Source organism: Lithobates pipiens, unplaced genomic scaffold (genome assembly GCF_037356315.1).
Source record: "Lithobates pipiens isolate NorthernLeopardFrog02 unplaced genomic scaffold, aLitPip1_a1.2 Scaffold_25, whole genome shotgun sequence".
NCBI lineage: Eukaryota > Metazoa > Chordata > Amphibia > Anura > Ranidae > Lithobates > Lithobates pipiens.
The window spans coordinates 110,552,567-110,569,007 of NW_027507787.1; the positions used below are offsets into that span (position 1 = coordinate 110,552,567).

Below are 16,441 nucleotides of genomic sequence, written 5' to 3' on the forward strand. Positions count from 1 at the left end.
ATCGCCATGGCGACCGGGCCCCTTGCTGCAGGGGGCCCTCAGGCCCCCTGTACTCTTCCGTAGGAGGGGAGGCTGAGAGGAGCTCCTCTATCATCAGCCAAACTGAAATCGGCTCTGTGCGGAAGCTCCTTACATTAGGGTAAAGTGTGTGCTCTTTGTCTCCCCCTACAGTGCAGTAGCCGGCAGGAAGAGCCAAGGTACTGTAAATGCCTGCCATTTTTTTTTTATAAGACTAGCTACTGCATTTGTGTTTATATGTGTGTGTGTGAGCATGCTTGTATGTGTGTGTGAGCATGCTTGTATGTGTGTGTGTGACCATGTTCGTATGTATGTGTGTGTGAGCATGCTTGTATGTGCGTGTGTGAGCATGCTTGTATGTATGTGTGTGTGAGCATGCTTGTATGTGCGTGTGTGAGCATGCTTGTATGTATGTGTGTGTGAGCATGCATGTATGTGCGTGTGTGAGCATGCATGTATGTGCGTGTGTGAGCATGCTTGTATGTGCGTGTGTGTGTGAGCATGCTTGTATGTATGTGCGTGTGTGTGTGTGAGCATGCTTGTATGTATGTGCGTGTGAGCAAGCATGCTTGTATGTGCGTGTGAGCATGCTTGTATGCGAGTGTGTGAGCATGCTTGTATGTGCGTGTGTGAGCATGCATGTATGTGCGTGTGTGAGCATGCTTGTATGTGTGTATGTGTGTGTGTGAGCATGCTTGTATGTGCGTGTGTGAGCTTGTATGTGTGTGTGTGTGTGTGTGTGTGTGTGAGCATGCTTGTATGTGTGTGTGTGTGTGTGTGTGTGTGTGTGAGCATGCTTGTATGTGTGTGTGTGTGTGTGTGAGCATGCTTGTATGTGTGTGTGTGTGTGTGAGCATGCTTGTATGTGTGTGTGTGTGTGTGTGTGAGAGCATGCGTGTGTGAGCATGCATGTATGTGTGTGTGAGCATGCATGTGTGGGAGCATGCATGTATGTGTGTGTGTGTGTGTGTAAGCATGTATGTGTGTGAGCATGTATGTGTATGTGTGTGTGTGTGTGTGTGTGTGTGTGTGTGTTCATATATGTATGTGTATGTATGCATGTGTATGTATGCATGTGTGTGTGCGCATGTATGTGAGTGTACATGTATGCATATGTATGTATGTGAATGTGCATGTGTTTATCGGTGGCGGTGCATCCAAAAGGGTGCACAGGTGCCACCCCCTCTCTCCAGCCACACCCTCTATGACCAATGGATAGATTCATGCATAGCATAGCATGAATCTATCCATAGCCACCGCTGGCACCCCTATATTTAGGTGTCTGGTCCCTTTTGGGGTGTCGGGCGCCTGAATTACAGCGGCGGGGGGTGTTTTTGCAGCACCTGATTAGAGCCATGGGCTCTAATAGGCTTCAAAATAGGTGAACTGCGAGCGCCATGCTTGACGCTCACAGTCTACCCAGGTGTGTTAGAAAAGTGAATTAATATTCACTTTCCTAACACTGAACCACCTCTCCACCAATCAGGTGTGCGGGTCTGTTACCCATCACCTGATTGGCTGAAACGATAGGCGCAGCTACTGGACGTCTATCAGGAGGAGAGGACAGGAGATGAGGATGGCAGGAGATGCATGGAGGACCCCGCTCATGGCCGTTACCCGCTGCCCCACCCAGACAGGGTAAGTGGCAGGCAGACAGTGAGCGGGTGGTGGGGATTCACAGTGGCAGCATTTGATGGGCACACCAACAGCATTTGATGGGCACAGTGGCAGCATTTGTTGGGTACACTGGCAGCATTTGATGGGCACAGCGGTGGCATTTGACGATGGGCACAGCGACAGAGTTTGATGGGCACAGCGGCAGAGTTTGATGGGCACAGCGGTGACATTTGATGGTACAGTGGTGGCGCTTGATGGTACAGTAGTGGCGTTTGATGGGCACAGTGGCTTTAATTGATGTTTTTAAAATTGGTTCCTTTATATGCGGCCACCCACTTGGGACTGGGCCCTGGTGTTCCACCATCGGGCTCGGAGAAAAGAGCCCTGTCCGGAGGTCGGGGGGGGGGGCCCTCCTAGGTTTCCTGCATCGGGGCCCTGAAGGTTCTAGTTACACCACTGCAACCCTCAGAATCAGACATACAAGGTTTTTTGGAGGAGATAGCTCTCCCGGCCCTTTCCCGGGAACAACTACAATCTTTAAATGCACCAATCTCACCACTAGAAATACAGAAAGCAATCCACTCTCAACCGGAGAAAAGCCCTGATGAACCCGCCAATTTCCGTCTGATTTCTCTTTTATATACAGATGTTAAATTATACGCTAAAATAATTGCCCAGAGACTAGCCCAGTTTATTCCTCTTTTTATTAATCCTGACCAATCGGGTTTCACACCTGGTAGGCAGCCATCGGACGCAACTCGCAGGGTGGTGGATATCCTCCACTGTGCAAATTCCTGTCAGACGCCTTCTCTGCTCCTCTTTGGATGCGGAGAAGGCGTTTGACAGGATACACTGGAAATACATGGGCCATACCCTTAAAAAGTTTGGCCTTGGGGGACCTATATTGTCAGCCATATTAGCCTTATACTCCTCACCTTCCGCACAAGTATACACATCCAATACACTATCGCGATCCTTTACAATCTCCAACGGGACTAGACAGGGGTGCCCCCTCTCCCCTTTTATTTTCAATCTTCTTATGGAGCCCCTAGCGGAAAAAATTAGATCCCACTCAAATATCACAGGTTTCTCTTTCCCCAATCATACTCATAAAATAAACGTATTTGCCAACGATGTTATTTAATTCCTAACCTTCCCGTCACATTCCTTAATCAATGCCCACACAGTCCTTAAAGAATTTAGTAAAATCTCCTATTGTAAAGTTAAATTTCACCAAATCACAAATTCTCCCTATACATGTCCCACCTGCTCTTCAAAATCGACTACAACTCCAATTCCCCTACTCATGGACCGCAGAACAAATAACTTATCTTGGCCTCCAAATTACCAAAGACCCCTCTAAATTAGCAGATACTAACCATCATGCCCTTATACAGAAATTAACCTTACAAACCGCTCGACTTGCCAAATCCGAATTAACATGGTCTGGACGCCTAGCGTCTTTTAAGATGTTACTTCTTCCCCAAATCTTATATATCTTCTGCACCCTCCCAATACCCCTCAAGACCACCCATTTAAAAGCACTAGATTCCATACTGACAAAATATATCTGGAACTCAAGAAAAATGAGATGTACCAGAGTCATATTAGCTAAACAAAGAGGGGCAGAGGGTATGGGGTTCCCAGTCCTGCTGGACTACTACCGTGCATCTCTGCTCACTCAACTTAGAACATGGTTCCTATGTGGAGCGGACATTCCGTGGCGCAAACTAGAACAGACCCTAAGCCCCGACCCTGCAAGGTTTCCTTTTTTTTGGGGGGCGCTGACTTGTTGTTATTTCCCTTGTTTCCCAAGGTGACCATCTTGGCATTTTGTCAAGAGGGTTGAGCATGCGCAAAGTGGTTGCCTAAGGCCACATCACCCTGACAGCGACAAATCTTGTCTTATCTCGGAGGCTAAGCAGCATCGGGCCTGATTCGTACCTACCGGTAGATGGGAGACCGCCTGGGAATACCAGGTGCCGTAAATTTTTTTTTTTGGTGTTGACTTTTTTTTCCCTCGTTTCCCAAGGTGACTATCTTGGCGTTTGTCAAGAGGGTTGAGTGTGCCGAAAGAGATTGCCTATGGGCACATGACCCTGAAAGCGCCTGATCTCGGAGGCTTAGCAGGGTCGGGCTTGGTTAGAACCTGCATGGGAGACCCCCTGGGAATATCAAGTGCCGTAGGTTTCTTTTTTTTTGGCGTCGACTTGTTTTTTTCACTTGTTTCCCAAGGTGACCATCTTGGTGTTTCTCAACACCCAGTGCCACGGGCTTCTTTTTTTCTTTTTTTTTTGGCGTTGACTTGTTTTTTCCCTTGTTTCCCAAAGTGATTATCTTGGCGTTTGTCAAGACGGTTGAGGGCGCCCAAAGAAATTTCCTATGGCCACATCACCTTGAAACGACCAATCTCGTCTAATCTCGGAGGATAAGCAGGGTCAGGCCTGGATAGTACCTGGATGGGAGACTGCCTGGGAATACCAGGTGGCATAGGTTTCTTTCTTTTTGGGTATTGACTTGTTATTTTCCCTTGTTTACCAAGGTGACCATCTTGGCGTTTTTCAAGAGGGTTGAGAGTGCTCAAAGCGATTGAATACGGCCACATCTCCCTAAAAGCAACCAATCTCATCTGATCTCGGATGCTTAGCAGGGTCGGGCCTGGTTAGAACCTGGATGGGAGACCCCCTGGGAATACCAGGTGCCGTAGGCTTTTTTTTTATATCTTGTTGGCGTCGACGACCTGTTTTATTTTTCTGCTTGTTTGTAGAGGTGACCATCTTGGCGTTTCTCAAGAGGGTTGAGGGTGTCGAAAGAGATTTAATACGGCCACATCACCCTGAAAGTGCCTGATCTTGGAGGCTGAGAGCGTCTGCCCTGGTTAGTAACAAATGTGAGACCTCCTGGCAATAACCAGTCCCATGGGCTTCTTTTTTTTGGGCTTTGACTTGTTTTTTTTCCCTACTTTCCCTAGGTGACCATCTTGGCGCTTGTCAAGAGGGTTGAGGGTGCCCAAAGGTATTGCTTATGGCCATGACACCCTGAAAGCAACCGATCTCGTTTGATCTCAGAGGCTAAGCAGGGTCGGGCCTGGTTAGTACCTGAGTGGGAGACCGCCTGGGAATACAAGGTGCCGTAATTTTTTTTTTTTGGCCGTTGACTTGTTTTTTTCCCTTGTTTCTCAAGGTGACCATCTTGGCGTTTGTCAAGAGGGTTGAGGGTGCCCAAAGAGATTGCCTACAGCCACATCACCCTGAAAGCACCTGGTCTTGGAGGCTAAGCAGAGTCGGGCCTGGTTAGTACCTGCATGGGAGACCGTTTGGGAATACCAGGTGCTGTAGGCTGGAGTTGACCTGTTTTTTTATTTCTGGTTTCCCAAGATGAACCAGGCCCGTCCCTGCTTAGCCTCCAAGATCAGATGCTTTCAGGGTGGTGTTGCCATAGGCACTCACTTTTGACACCCTCAACCCTCACCTTGGGAAACAAGGGAAAAAAAGAAGTCAACTCTGCCATATTAGCACCTCAAGAAATGAGATAGGCAGTCATAAACTAAAAGATGCGTAAATTCCAGAAACTGTACCATCGTTTTCAGACGCTATAACATTTGCGCAAACCAATAAATATTGGTAATGGTATTGGTAATTAACATTACCAAAGACATGTGGCTGAATAAATTTTGACCTAAAAGTATGAATAAAATTGAGTCTATTGGATTTTTCTTATAACAAAAAGCAGAAAATATTATTTTCTTTCAATATTTTAGATTTTTCCATTTATATCGCAAAAAAAATAAAAAATTTCAGAGGCAATCAAATACCTTCAAAATAAAGCTCTATTTGTGGGAAAAAAAGGATGACCTACGTGACCCACACTGACCTACCCGACATACATACACTGACCTACCTGACATACATACACTGACCTACCCGACACACACTGACCTACCCAACATACATACACTGAACACACACAGGGGGATACACTCTCACACTCACACACACACACACACAGGGGGATACACACTCACACACACACGCGCGCACACAGGGGGACACACACACTCACACCACACAAGGGACACACACACAGGGAGACACTCACACCTGGGGAGACACACACACACACGAGGAGACTCACACACATGGGGAGACTCACACAGGGGGACACTCACACAGGGACACACACACACACACACACACACATGGGGACACAAACACAGGGGGACACACACACACACACACACACACAGGGGGAAACACTCACATGGGGGGCACTCACACACGGGGGGCACAGGGGGACAAACACACAGGGGGACACTCACACATGGGGGGCACTCACACAGGGGGACACTGTGGGTTGGGGGGATCCGAGGCCCCATGCATTCTGTACCGCCGCTCCCCATCACTTGTGGCAAGCCCAGGCTTCACTTACCGGATGCCGATAATAACGGCACAGCTCCCAGCCGGCCCCTCCACTCTTCTGCTGTGCCCATATCACATGCCACGATCATGCCAATTACAATACTGCTAACGGCGCGCTGCTCCCCGCCGGCCCCTCCTTCCCTCCCGTCTGTCCCAGGTGCTTGTACTGTATGCATTGTGACATCACCTGGGACGGACGGAAGGGAAGGAGGGGGGCAGGCGGGGAGCAGCGCGCCGTTAGCAGTACCGTTAGCAGTATTGTAATCGGCATGATCGCGGCATGTGATACGGGCACAGCCGCTTCAAGTGGCCTCTCATGTGGCCGAGACCGGGCCGGGCCCCTAATGACCTCGGGTGGCGCCCGAGTGACCGACTGGTCAGTCTGTCCCTGTCGGTGACCAAAAACAACTGGGTGTGCTGTTTTTTTTTTCATTGGGACCCATTTTTGGCCTCCAAGGACCAGGAGCGCTGTTTTTGGTCACCAAGGATAATATTTAGCCTAGAAGGGCTGGGCTTTTTTTGGTCACTGAGGACCATTTTTGGTATTCAATGTTTGGTTGTTTGTATTGCACAGTGACCTTTCTGTAACCTCTAGCCTCCTTCTGCTGTGATTTATTACAATGTACAGTAGGTAAAAGTACCTCTGCCGGGTTAGCCCCCCATATCAATATTTAAAAAAAATCTTATTCAGTTTGTTAGTTAGATCAGGTTAGATCAACCGATGTTTGCGTTAGATCTCACACAGAAGAAGCAATATTAACAGTTATTTGCAGGGGGGCTAACCCGTCATCAGCTCACCTTATCAAATTTTCTGGCCAAAAATCATTCAGGCTGATAAATATTTGTTAGATCCGGTAAGATCAAGTGGTTTTAATGTTAGATCTCACATAATTAGAGACTTATTAAGAGATTAATGAGGGGGGCTGCCCCCTCCCCTTATCTCCTCACCCATCAAAATAGAGATATTAGGTGGTTAGCCCGCCACATGCAATTTTGGCCAGAAAAAAATATTCGTTAGATCCGGACAGATCAAGTGGTTTTGACATTGGATCTCACATAATTAGAGATTTATTAAGTGAATAATGAGGGGGGTTGCCCCCCCCTTATTTAATTTTCTGGCCAAAAACCATTCAGGCTAATAGATATTCCTTAGATCCGGTAAGATCAAGTGGGTTTAATATTAGATAATACATAATTTCAGAGATATTCCATCAAAATAGACATATTAGGTGGTACTTATGGATGAGTTAGCCCCTCCACATGCAATTTTCTGGCCAAAAATCATTCAGGCTTATAGATAGCCGATAGATCCGGTAACATCAAGTGGTTGAATAAAGACACCAGTCCATCCTGAGTTAGTGTCTACAATTGTCCCTATCCCTGTACATCGCACACTCACTTCGGTCCTTACCCTCAAGGAGCCCACAATCCAAGGTCCCCATTCATATACTAGGGTCAGTTTTGGACAGAAGCCAATTAACCTACCTGCATCTCTTTGGAGTGTGGGAGGAAACAGGAGTACCTGGAGGAAACCCATGCAGGGTGATCCCACATCATTTCAGAGATATTACACATCAAAATAGAGATATTAGGTGATACATATGGACAGGTTAGCCCCCCCTTATCAAAATTTCTGGCCAAAAACCATTCAGGCTAAAAAATATTCCTTAGATCCGGTAAGATCAAGTGGTTTTAACGTTAGATCTCACATAATTTCAGAGATATTACACATCGAAATAGAGATATTAGGTTGTACATATGGATGGGTTAGCCCCCCCACATGCAATTTTTCTGGCCAAAAATCATTCAGGCTAATAAATATTCCTTAGATCCGGTAAGATCAAGTGGTTTTAACGTTTGATCTCACATAATTTCAGAGATATTCCACATCAAAATAGCGATATTAGGTGGTACATAAGGACAGGTTAGCCCCCATTTATCAAATTTTCTGCCAAAAACCATACAGGCTAATAGATATTCCTTAGATCCGATAAGATCAAGTGGTTTTGATGTTAGACCTCACATAAATAGAGACTTATTAAGTGACTAATGAGGGGCGTTGCACCCCCTTATTAAATTTTCTGGCCAAAAACCATTCAGGCTCATAAATATCCCTTCAATCTGGTAAGATCAAGTGGTTTTAACGTTAGACCTCACATTATTTTAGAGATATTCCACATCAAAATAGAGATATTAGGTGGTACATATGGAAGGGTTAGTCCATCCACATGCAATTTTCTGCCCAAAAATCATTCAGGCTTATAGATAATCGTTAGATCGGGTAAGATCACGTGGTTTTAACTTTAGATCTCACATCATTTCAGAGATATTCCACATCAAAATAGATATTTTAGGTGGTACATAAGGACGGGCTAGTCCCCCCCCCATCAAATTTTCTGGCCAAAAATCATTCAGGCTGATAAATATTCGTTAGATCCAGAAAGATCAAGTGGTTTTGACATTAGATCTCACATAATTAGAGACTTATTAAGTGACTAATAAGGGGGGTTGCCCCTCCTTTTTAAATTTTCTGGCCAAAAACCATTCAGGCTTATAGATATTCATTAGATCCGGTAACATCAAGTGGTGTTATCGTTAGATCCGACATCATTTCAGACATGTTACACATCAAAATAGAGATATTAGGTGGTACATATGGACGGGTTAGCCCCCTCTTATCATATTTTATGGCCAGAAACCATTCAGGCTAATAAATATTCCTTAGATTCGGTAAGATCAAGTGGTTTTAACGTTAGATCTCACATAATTTCAGAGATATTACACATAAAAAAAAAGATATTAGGTGGTACATATGGACGAGTTAGCCCCCCCCCCCCCCCCCCATATTCAATTTTCTGGTCAAAAATCATTCAGGCTAATAGATATTCATTAGATCTGGTAAGATCAAGTGGTTTTGACATTTGATCTCACATAATTTCAGAGATATTCCACATCAAAATAGAGATATTAGGTGGTACATAAGGACATGTTTGCCTCTCCGTATCAAATTTTCTGCTCAAAAATCATTCAGGCTGATAAATATTTGTTAGATCCGGTAAGATCAAGTAGTTTTAATGTTAGCTCTCCCATCATTTCAGAGATATTACACATCAAAATACAGATATTAGGAGGTACATATGGACGGGCTAGTCCCCCCCACATGCAATTTTCTGCCCAAAAATCATTCAGGCTAATAGTGTCAGAAACCATGAATCAGACCGAGACAGAAGTACAATTAAATCACACTTGTTTATTAAATAAAAATAAAAAGGTAAGTAGAGAAAGCGTAGTCAAAGCATAGCCAGACTCCAGCAAACGGATCAAGTAGTCAGCCAGGCCAGAGTTCAATAACCAGATCGGGTAATCAGCCAGGCCAGAAGTCAGGGATCCAAGTGAAACAGCAGCAAGCAGGAAAAGGAGCCAGAAGGGATGTCAGCAAGCCAGTCCTTAAACAGAACCGCAGGAGATGGTTTCTTGTGATTTGACCAAGGTGAAGGTAGAGATGAAGTCAGCTGGACAGCTTTAAGTAGGCAGGTCAGACGAGCATGATCAGGAACAGCTGGTAACTGTGGAGAGAGATGAGAGCTGGCAATTAGCCGACAGCTGAGCAGCTAACCCAGAGAAGTAAGGGCTAAACCAGCACTGACAAATAGATATTCATTAGATCCGGGAAGAGCAAGTGGTTTTAATGTTTGATCTCACATAATTTCAGAGATATTCCACATCAAAATAGAGATATTAGGTGGTACATAAGGAAGGGTTAGCCCCCCTTATCAAATTTTCTGGCCAAAAATCATTCAGGCTAATAGATATTTGTTAAATCCGGTAAGATCAAGCGGTGTTAACGTTACCTAATGGATCTCAACCAGCGTCAGTCTGCCCCAGTCAGCTCTTTAGAGCGGGCTAGGGGAGAATGAACACAGGGGGACTCTTATGATAATACATATAAAAATACATCTAACATTTTCCACAACGTGCCACCAGAGCCAGATTTACAGTCCACACCCATGGACTCACAAAGATCCCAGCCAGTGACTAGATCTCACTCTCTACCCGTTTCTGAAGATGAAAAAAGTGAGGATAAAGAGAAAGATTGTCTATGGCCATCTCAAATGTCAGGGCCTGCCACCTCCCCTTTTCTGCTCCTCCCAAGGTGACTGAAGTGACTCTCAGGCCAGAGGATCCTGAGTTTGGACCTTAAAGTCCACCTTTTGAAGAGTTGGAAGACCCTCAATCTTACCTGCTGACAACAGACCCCTAAGACTTTCCATCCTTCATTGAGGAAACTGAAGCTGATATGCAGGAAGAAGAAGAGACCAGTGTGCCTGTAACCCCAGAACCTAAAGAACAGCAATAGCAAAGGGTTATTCACCCACCCAAAAGACTGCTCTGAGGAGGTCATTCTCATTGTAAAAAGAACTCTTGAAGTAACTGACCCTTCCACAGCAGATTTGGTGGTGGCAGGGCTGGTGCAAGGACTTTTGACATCCTAGGCAAAAAGTCCTTTTGCCACCCCCTGGCTCCACCCCCTTTCCCCTGCCCACGTAAACCCCACCTTTTTAATGAAGCGCCAATCGAATCCAGCCTCACCCGTGCCCATCAAATGCAGCCTTACCAGTACCCATAAACACTACATCACGAGCGTCCATCAAAAGCAGCCTTACCAGCATCTATCAATAGGGATGCTCGAATGGTTCGCCCGGCAGTCGGTTCGCGGCGAATTTCGGCTGTTCGCAATTCGTCCGATCGGCGGACTATTGCCGCTGTTCGCCCGGCGGACTTATGTGTTTACTGTGTAAAAGAACTTTGACCTATGATGACACATCCATCATGGGGTACAGGACAGCCAATTGAGACATTACAGCACATGGACAATTGGACATTCCCCCTAACTTATAAATAGACCCGATCCGGCGGCCATTTTACATTCTTTCTACTGTCACTATAGGGAGAGGTTGCTGTGTGGAGCAGGCAGAGACTGCAGTGACCCAAATCGCTAGCTATTAGGACCACAAAAGTCCTTTTAAGGACTGGTATGGTATAGGTGTAGTTCAGGATATAGGTTTGAGGCACTGCTATTCAAGTCATTGTTGCAGCAGATTGTCTTTTGTCAGTGCAGACTGCAGAGAGGGACAGACAGGACGCTGTGTGTAGCAGAGAGGGACAGTCAGTTTAATCATTAGCTGTTACTATTAGGTCCACAAAAGTCCTTTTCAGGACTGGTATGGTGTAATGGTACAGTATAAAGTTTTGAGTGCAGTGCTATTCAAGTTATTGTTGCAGCAGCCTGTGTTTTGTCAGTGTAAATAGGGACAGACAGGACGCTGTGTGTAGCAGTGAGGGACAGTCAGTTTAATCATTAGCTGTTACTATTAGGTCCACAAAGGTCCCTTTCAGGACTGGTATGGTAATAGGGTTGTACACGTATAATATTCTTTCTTCCAAATATAGAAAGAATATTATACTTGACAGCTGCCCTTCTGCTGCAGTAGTCCTTTATCAGTATAGGGACTGAGGTACAGTCTGCTAATCACAACCTACTAGTTCCACAAAGGTCCTTATAAGGACTGGTAAGGTATAGCGTACTACAGTATATAGGGTTGAGTGAGGTAGTCTGCTAATCACAACCTACTAGTTCCACAAAGGTCCTTATAAGGACTGGTAAGGTATAGCATACTACAGTATATAGGGTTGAGCGAGGTACAGTCTGCTAATCCTTAAGGACTGGTATAGGTCCACAATATATAGGGTTGAGGTGCACTACTGCTGACTGATGCCCTATTCTGCAGCAGTCCTTTATCAGTATAGGGACTGAGGTACAGTCTGCTAATCACAACCAACTAGATCCACAAAGGTCCTTCTAAGGACTGGTAAGGTATAGCGTACTAGAGTATATAGGGTTGAGTAAGGTACAATCTGCTAATCCTTAAGGACTGGTATAGGTCCACAGTATATAGGGTTGAGGTGCACTACTGCTGACTGCTGCCCTTCTGCTGCAGTAGTCCTTTATCAGTATAGGGACTGAGGTACAGTCTGCTAATCACAACCTACTAGTTCCACAAAGGTCCTTCTAAGGACTGGTAAGGTATAGCGTAGTATGATATATAGGGTTGAGTGAGGTACAGTCTGCTAATCACCACCTACTAGTTCCACAAAGGTCCTTCTAAGGACTGGTAAGGTATAGTGCACTACAGTACATAGGGTTGAGTGAGGTACAGTCTGCTAATCACAACTGTGGGGAAGAGAAAAAAAATGATTGCATGCATATTTAGCAAAATCAAATGCATTAAAAAATAAATAAAATGGATAAAAGGCAATACAATATTTACTGCCATCAATATTGCCTACCCCATTTCCTTTCTGCCCTTGGCAGCTTTCTTGTTGATCTTCTTACGGATGTCGTTCAGAAGTTCTACAAATCTTGATACGGCTTGATTGGCAGAAGGATCGTCCAGGCATCTTGGTTCCATGGAGATATACCTTGCAAACTTCTGGTTGCTATCCAGATGGTTGATCGCAGTGGATTGGCTGACTCCGGAGGCTTCCAGTTGATTGAAGAAATCAACGGTCCTTTCTGGCTGGTCAAGACACTTCAACGAAACCTCCTGGCTGTCCACGAAGTACAGGTACCTGGTCACAAAGTTCACCTAAAAATGGATAATAAAAACATCTTAAAGTGCTTCCAAAGGCTGAATTTTGTTTTTATCATAAGGCTTTCTCTGCATTGAAGTAAACAACAAGTGTAGCTCTCCCCAGCCACTCCTAAAATTACATGAGCCCCATCTAGATCCAGTGCTGTGCACATTGGCTCTCTTCCTTCTTTTAGGCTCAGTGACAGAAGTGAGAACCTTTTGGCTAAGGCTACAGTCAATCAAAGCCACTGAGGAGTGGGATGGTGCCCAGCCATGTGCTGTAGCTATAGACACACAGAGCTGGCTTGGAATAGAGTCTGCAGGAGCGTCCCCACAGCAAGCAGCTTGCCATGATGGGCAGTCGGTGAAGGAGGGAGCCACAAGCGTCAGGGGAACCTGAGAAGTGCATCAAGACTGCTCTGTGCAAAACCATTGCACAGAGCAGGCAAGTATGACATGTTTGTTATTACAAATGGGGGTTAAAATTGATTAAGATCAGAAACTTAAAATTGTCAGTCTTAATAAAGTATCTAGATTAAGGCGGGAGTTCCGCTGTTTTTTTTTTTTAAAAGCCAGCAGCTACAAATACTGCAGCTGCTGACTTTTAAAATAAGGACACTTACCCGCCCAGAGCGCCCACGATGTCGGCACCCGAAGCCGATCTCTCGATCGTCTCTCGGGTGCTGCCGCCGCCATCTTGGGTATGGGAATCAGGAAGTGGAGCCTTGCGGCTTCATTTCCCGGTTCCTTACTGCGCATGCGCGAGTCGCGCAGCGCAATAAGGATGGTCCCCGCTGTCTCTGGGATCCGTGTGTTTCCCAGCAGACAGCGGGGGACCTGTGGAAAGGGGCATAAATATCCGTCGATTCTGCAGATATCTATGCCGGAAGTGGGTGCAGATACCTGTACTGTACAGGTACCTGCACCTACCTCCCCCCTGAAAGGTGCCAATTGTGGCGCTGAAGGGGGGGAGGGTTCCAATGAGCAGAAGCTCCACTTTAGGGTGGAGCTCCGCTTTAACTAACCTTGCAGTGTGTAACGTTTGACATTTTTACCTGCCGTCTGATGAATTCCTTTGATCCTGATGTCTCCAAATACTTCGGAAATCCTCGGATCAAGGGAGAATCCACCGAATGTTGCTTGTAGAGTCCTGCCTCTTCTAAGCTCCAACGAGTGGATGTGCTAGGGGATGGGAAAGAGGACGTACAATAAAGGTTTGTACATCAGGCATATGAAATGAGAAGATGCATTACTGTATATATATATATTTTTTTTTTACCTTGGCTGCTCCTCTTCTATCTCCATTTCCTGTGCTTCTTCAGGTCTGCTAATAGAGCCATGTATGAGTCTATGTAGTTTTATGGCATTATAAAATGTTCTTTAAATAAAGCTTGGTTTAATATGTACCACTGTCTTCCTGACTCCGTAAGGACGATGCTTCCCCTGGCCTTGAGAAAACCTACGCAAAACCCGCAAGGCCTGACCACACTTGGATGCTCCAGGTCTTCGTATGTGACCATACTCTGGTCACGTGTCGCATCTTCGACCGGGCCCCCTCGACAAGTTGCTTGATCTCAGCCTCATCCGCATTCTTCACGCAAACTCTTCTCAGGTGTGTTGAAAGCGTGGTTTGAATCTTCAAGCACACCTTGCAAACCAAGGGGATCCTTGTTTTTCTGGGGAGAAAACATTTTAGCAATTAGGTAGATTCCGGTTTGATTGACAGAAAAAAAAAAATTATAATGTATGGCCAGCCCTATAAATATACCTTCACCCAAGGTTTGAAAATTAAAATCAAATTGGCTACATGTACAGTAGCTACTGACATTTAAGAAATCCCTTACTCCATGGAGTCCAGTGCTGTATTTTTTGGACAAAACCTCAATTGGATTTGAGTGGAGTCCTCCTTTTTGGATATTGACATTTTTGCCATCTTTTGATTTTATAATATCCGGACTCGTAGACAGATTGAAATTTACTGAGGTCCCAGCAAACGGGATGCCACCCAAATGGGCAGGCTACAAAATATAGGAAAAAAAATTGACTACATCTGCCAGACCTTGAGCTCTGTAATCCAATCAAAAACAAGCTAGTTTATATTCATCATTCCTTAAAGTGGAAATGGCACCCAAGGGGAAATTTTGCTTTGGAGCCCTCCTCTCCCATATTTGGCATCTTATTTTTTTGGGGGGGGGGGGGGGGAATTACAGGTACCCAGTATTGACAATGAAGAAGTGCTCCTTCCTCTCCACCCGCCCTGCAGACTTCTGGGACACATTACCGAAGACTGCAGGACCATTCACAGAGTGCAGTGTACAGTTAGCTTTGAAGCCAAAAGCTGCATAAGTGCCTGCCCACAGTTAGGGTGCCAGGAACCTGTAGGCTAGTGAAGAACTAGCCAGGGTGAGGATGATGCTGGATCCCTGAACAAGCAAGTGTGCTATCAAAAGTCAGCAGCTACATTTGTAGCTTCTGAATTTTATTTTTTATTTGCACAACTAGAACTTCCTATTTAACCACTTGCTTACTGGCCACTTAAACACCCTTCCTGCCCAGACCAATTTTCAACTTTCGGTGCTCTCACACTTTGAATGACAATTACTCAGTCATGCAACACTGCACCCAAATGAATTTTTTGTCCTTTTTTTCCCACAAATAGAGCTTTCTTTTGGTGGTATTTGATCACCTCTGGGGTTTTTATTTTTTGCGCTATAAATGAAAAAAGACCGAAAATTTTGAAAAAAAAGCATATTTCTTTGTTTCTGTGACAGAATTATGCAAATTATAAATTTTTCTTCATAAATTTTGGCCACAATTTATACTGCTACATATCTTTGATAAAAAATAACCCAAATTAGTGGATATTATTTGGTCTTTGTGAAAGTTAGAGAGTCTACAAGCTGTGGTGCGAATCGCACAAAATTGATCACATCTGATGTACTGGTGGACTATCTCGCTTCTTGTGACCCGAACAAGTCAGGAAAGTACAAATACCCCCCAAATGACCCCTTTTTGGAAAGTAGACATTCCAAGGTATTTAGTAAGAGGCATAGTGAGCTTTTTGATGTTGTCATTTTTTTCCCACAATTCTTTGGAAAATTAAGATTTTTCATTTTTTTTCTCCACAAAATTGTCATTGTAATAGGTTATTTCTCTCACATGGCATGTGTATAGCACAAATGACACCCCCCAAAAAATTCTGCTACTCCTCCTGAGTATTACAATACCACATGTGTGGGACTTTTTCACAGCCTGGCCACATAGAGAGGCCCAACATGCAGGTAGTGCCATCATGTGTTCTAGGAACATAAATTATACATCTAACTTGTTGACTATTTATTACACTTTTGAAGCACCAGGACAATGACACGTGACACTGATGACAGATGGCACTGATACGTGGCAATGATGACAGATGGCACTTATACGTGGCACTGATGACACGTGGCACTGATGACAGATGGCACTAATATGTGGCACTGATGACAGATGGCACTAATATGTGGCACTGATGACACGTGGCACTTATACATAGCACTGAAGACACGTGGCACTAATACGTGGCACTGATGAAAGATGGCACTAATACGTGGCACTAATACGTGCCACCGATGACAGATGGCACTAATACATGGCACCGATGACGCGTGACACTGATGACAGGTGGCACTGATAAGTGGCATTGATGACACGTGACACTGACAACAGATGGCACGTGACACTGACAGGTGGCACTGATGACAAATGGCACTGATA

At 45.0% G+C, this 16,441-nt stretch overlaps 1 protein-coding gene and 3 pseudogenes across 1 annotated transcript; 3 read left to right on the plus strand and 1 right to left on the minus strand.

Moving 5' to 3' along the window:
* Positions 1–4,226: 4,226 nt before the first annotated feature.
* On the plus strand, positions 4,227–4,345 carry LOC143931491 (5S ribosomal RNA; annotated as a pseudogene).
* Positions 4,346–4,655: 310 nt separating this feature from the next.
* LOC143932620 (5S ribosomal RNA) lies at positions 4,656–4,774 on the plus strand (annotated as a pseudogene).
* Positions 4,775–4,867: 93 nt separating this feature from the next.
* LOC143931874 (5S ribosomal RNA) lies at positions 4,868–4,976 on the plus strand (annotated as a pseudogene).
* A 4,307-nt stretch (positions 4,977–9,283) lies between these two features.
* LOC143929775 (uncharacterized) lies at positions 9,284–14,534 on the minus strand. Its single transcript, XM_077453753.1, has 4 exons — positions 14,530–14,534; positions 13,741–13,867; positions 12,402–12,700; positions 9,284–9,619 (listed from the first exon to the last, which is right to left on the minus strand). The coding sequence occupies exons 1-4, from the start codon at positions 14,532–14,534 to the stop codon at positions 9,589–9,591; spliced, it is 462 nt and encodes a 153-aa protein (XP_077309879.1). The 3' UTR covers positions 9,284–9,588.
* Between the last annotated feature and the right edge of the window lie 1,907 nt (positions 14,535–16,441).

Bases quoted from the DNA above. Each gene is read 5' to 3' on its own strand.
- LOC143929775 (XM_077453753.1), bottom strand. The intron at 12,701-13,740 runs GTAAAAATGTCA...ATCCATTTTTAG, and splicing joins AGGAATTCATCAGACGGCAG to GTGAACTTTGTGACCAGGTA. The intron at 9,620-12,401 runs GTAGGCAATATT...CTCTCTCCACAG, and splicing joins AAGGGCAGAAAGGAAATGGG to TTACCAGCTGTTCCTGATCA.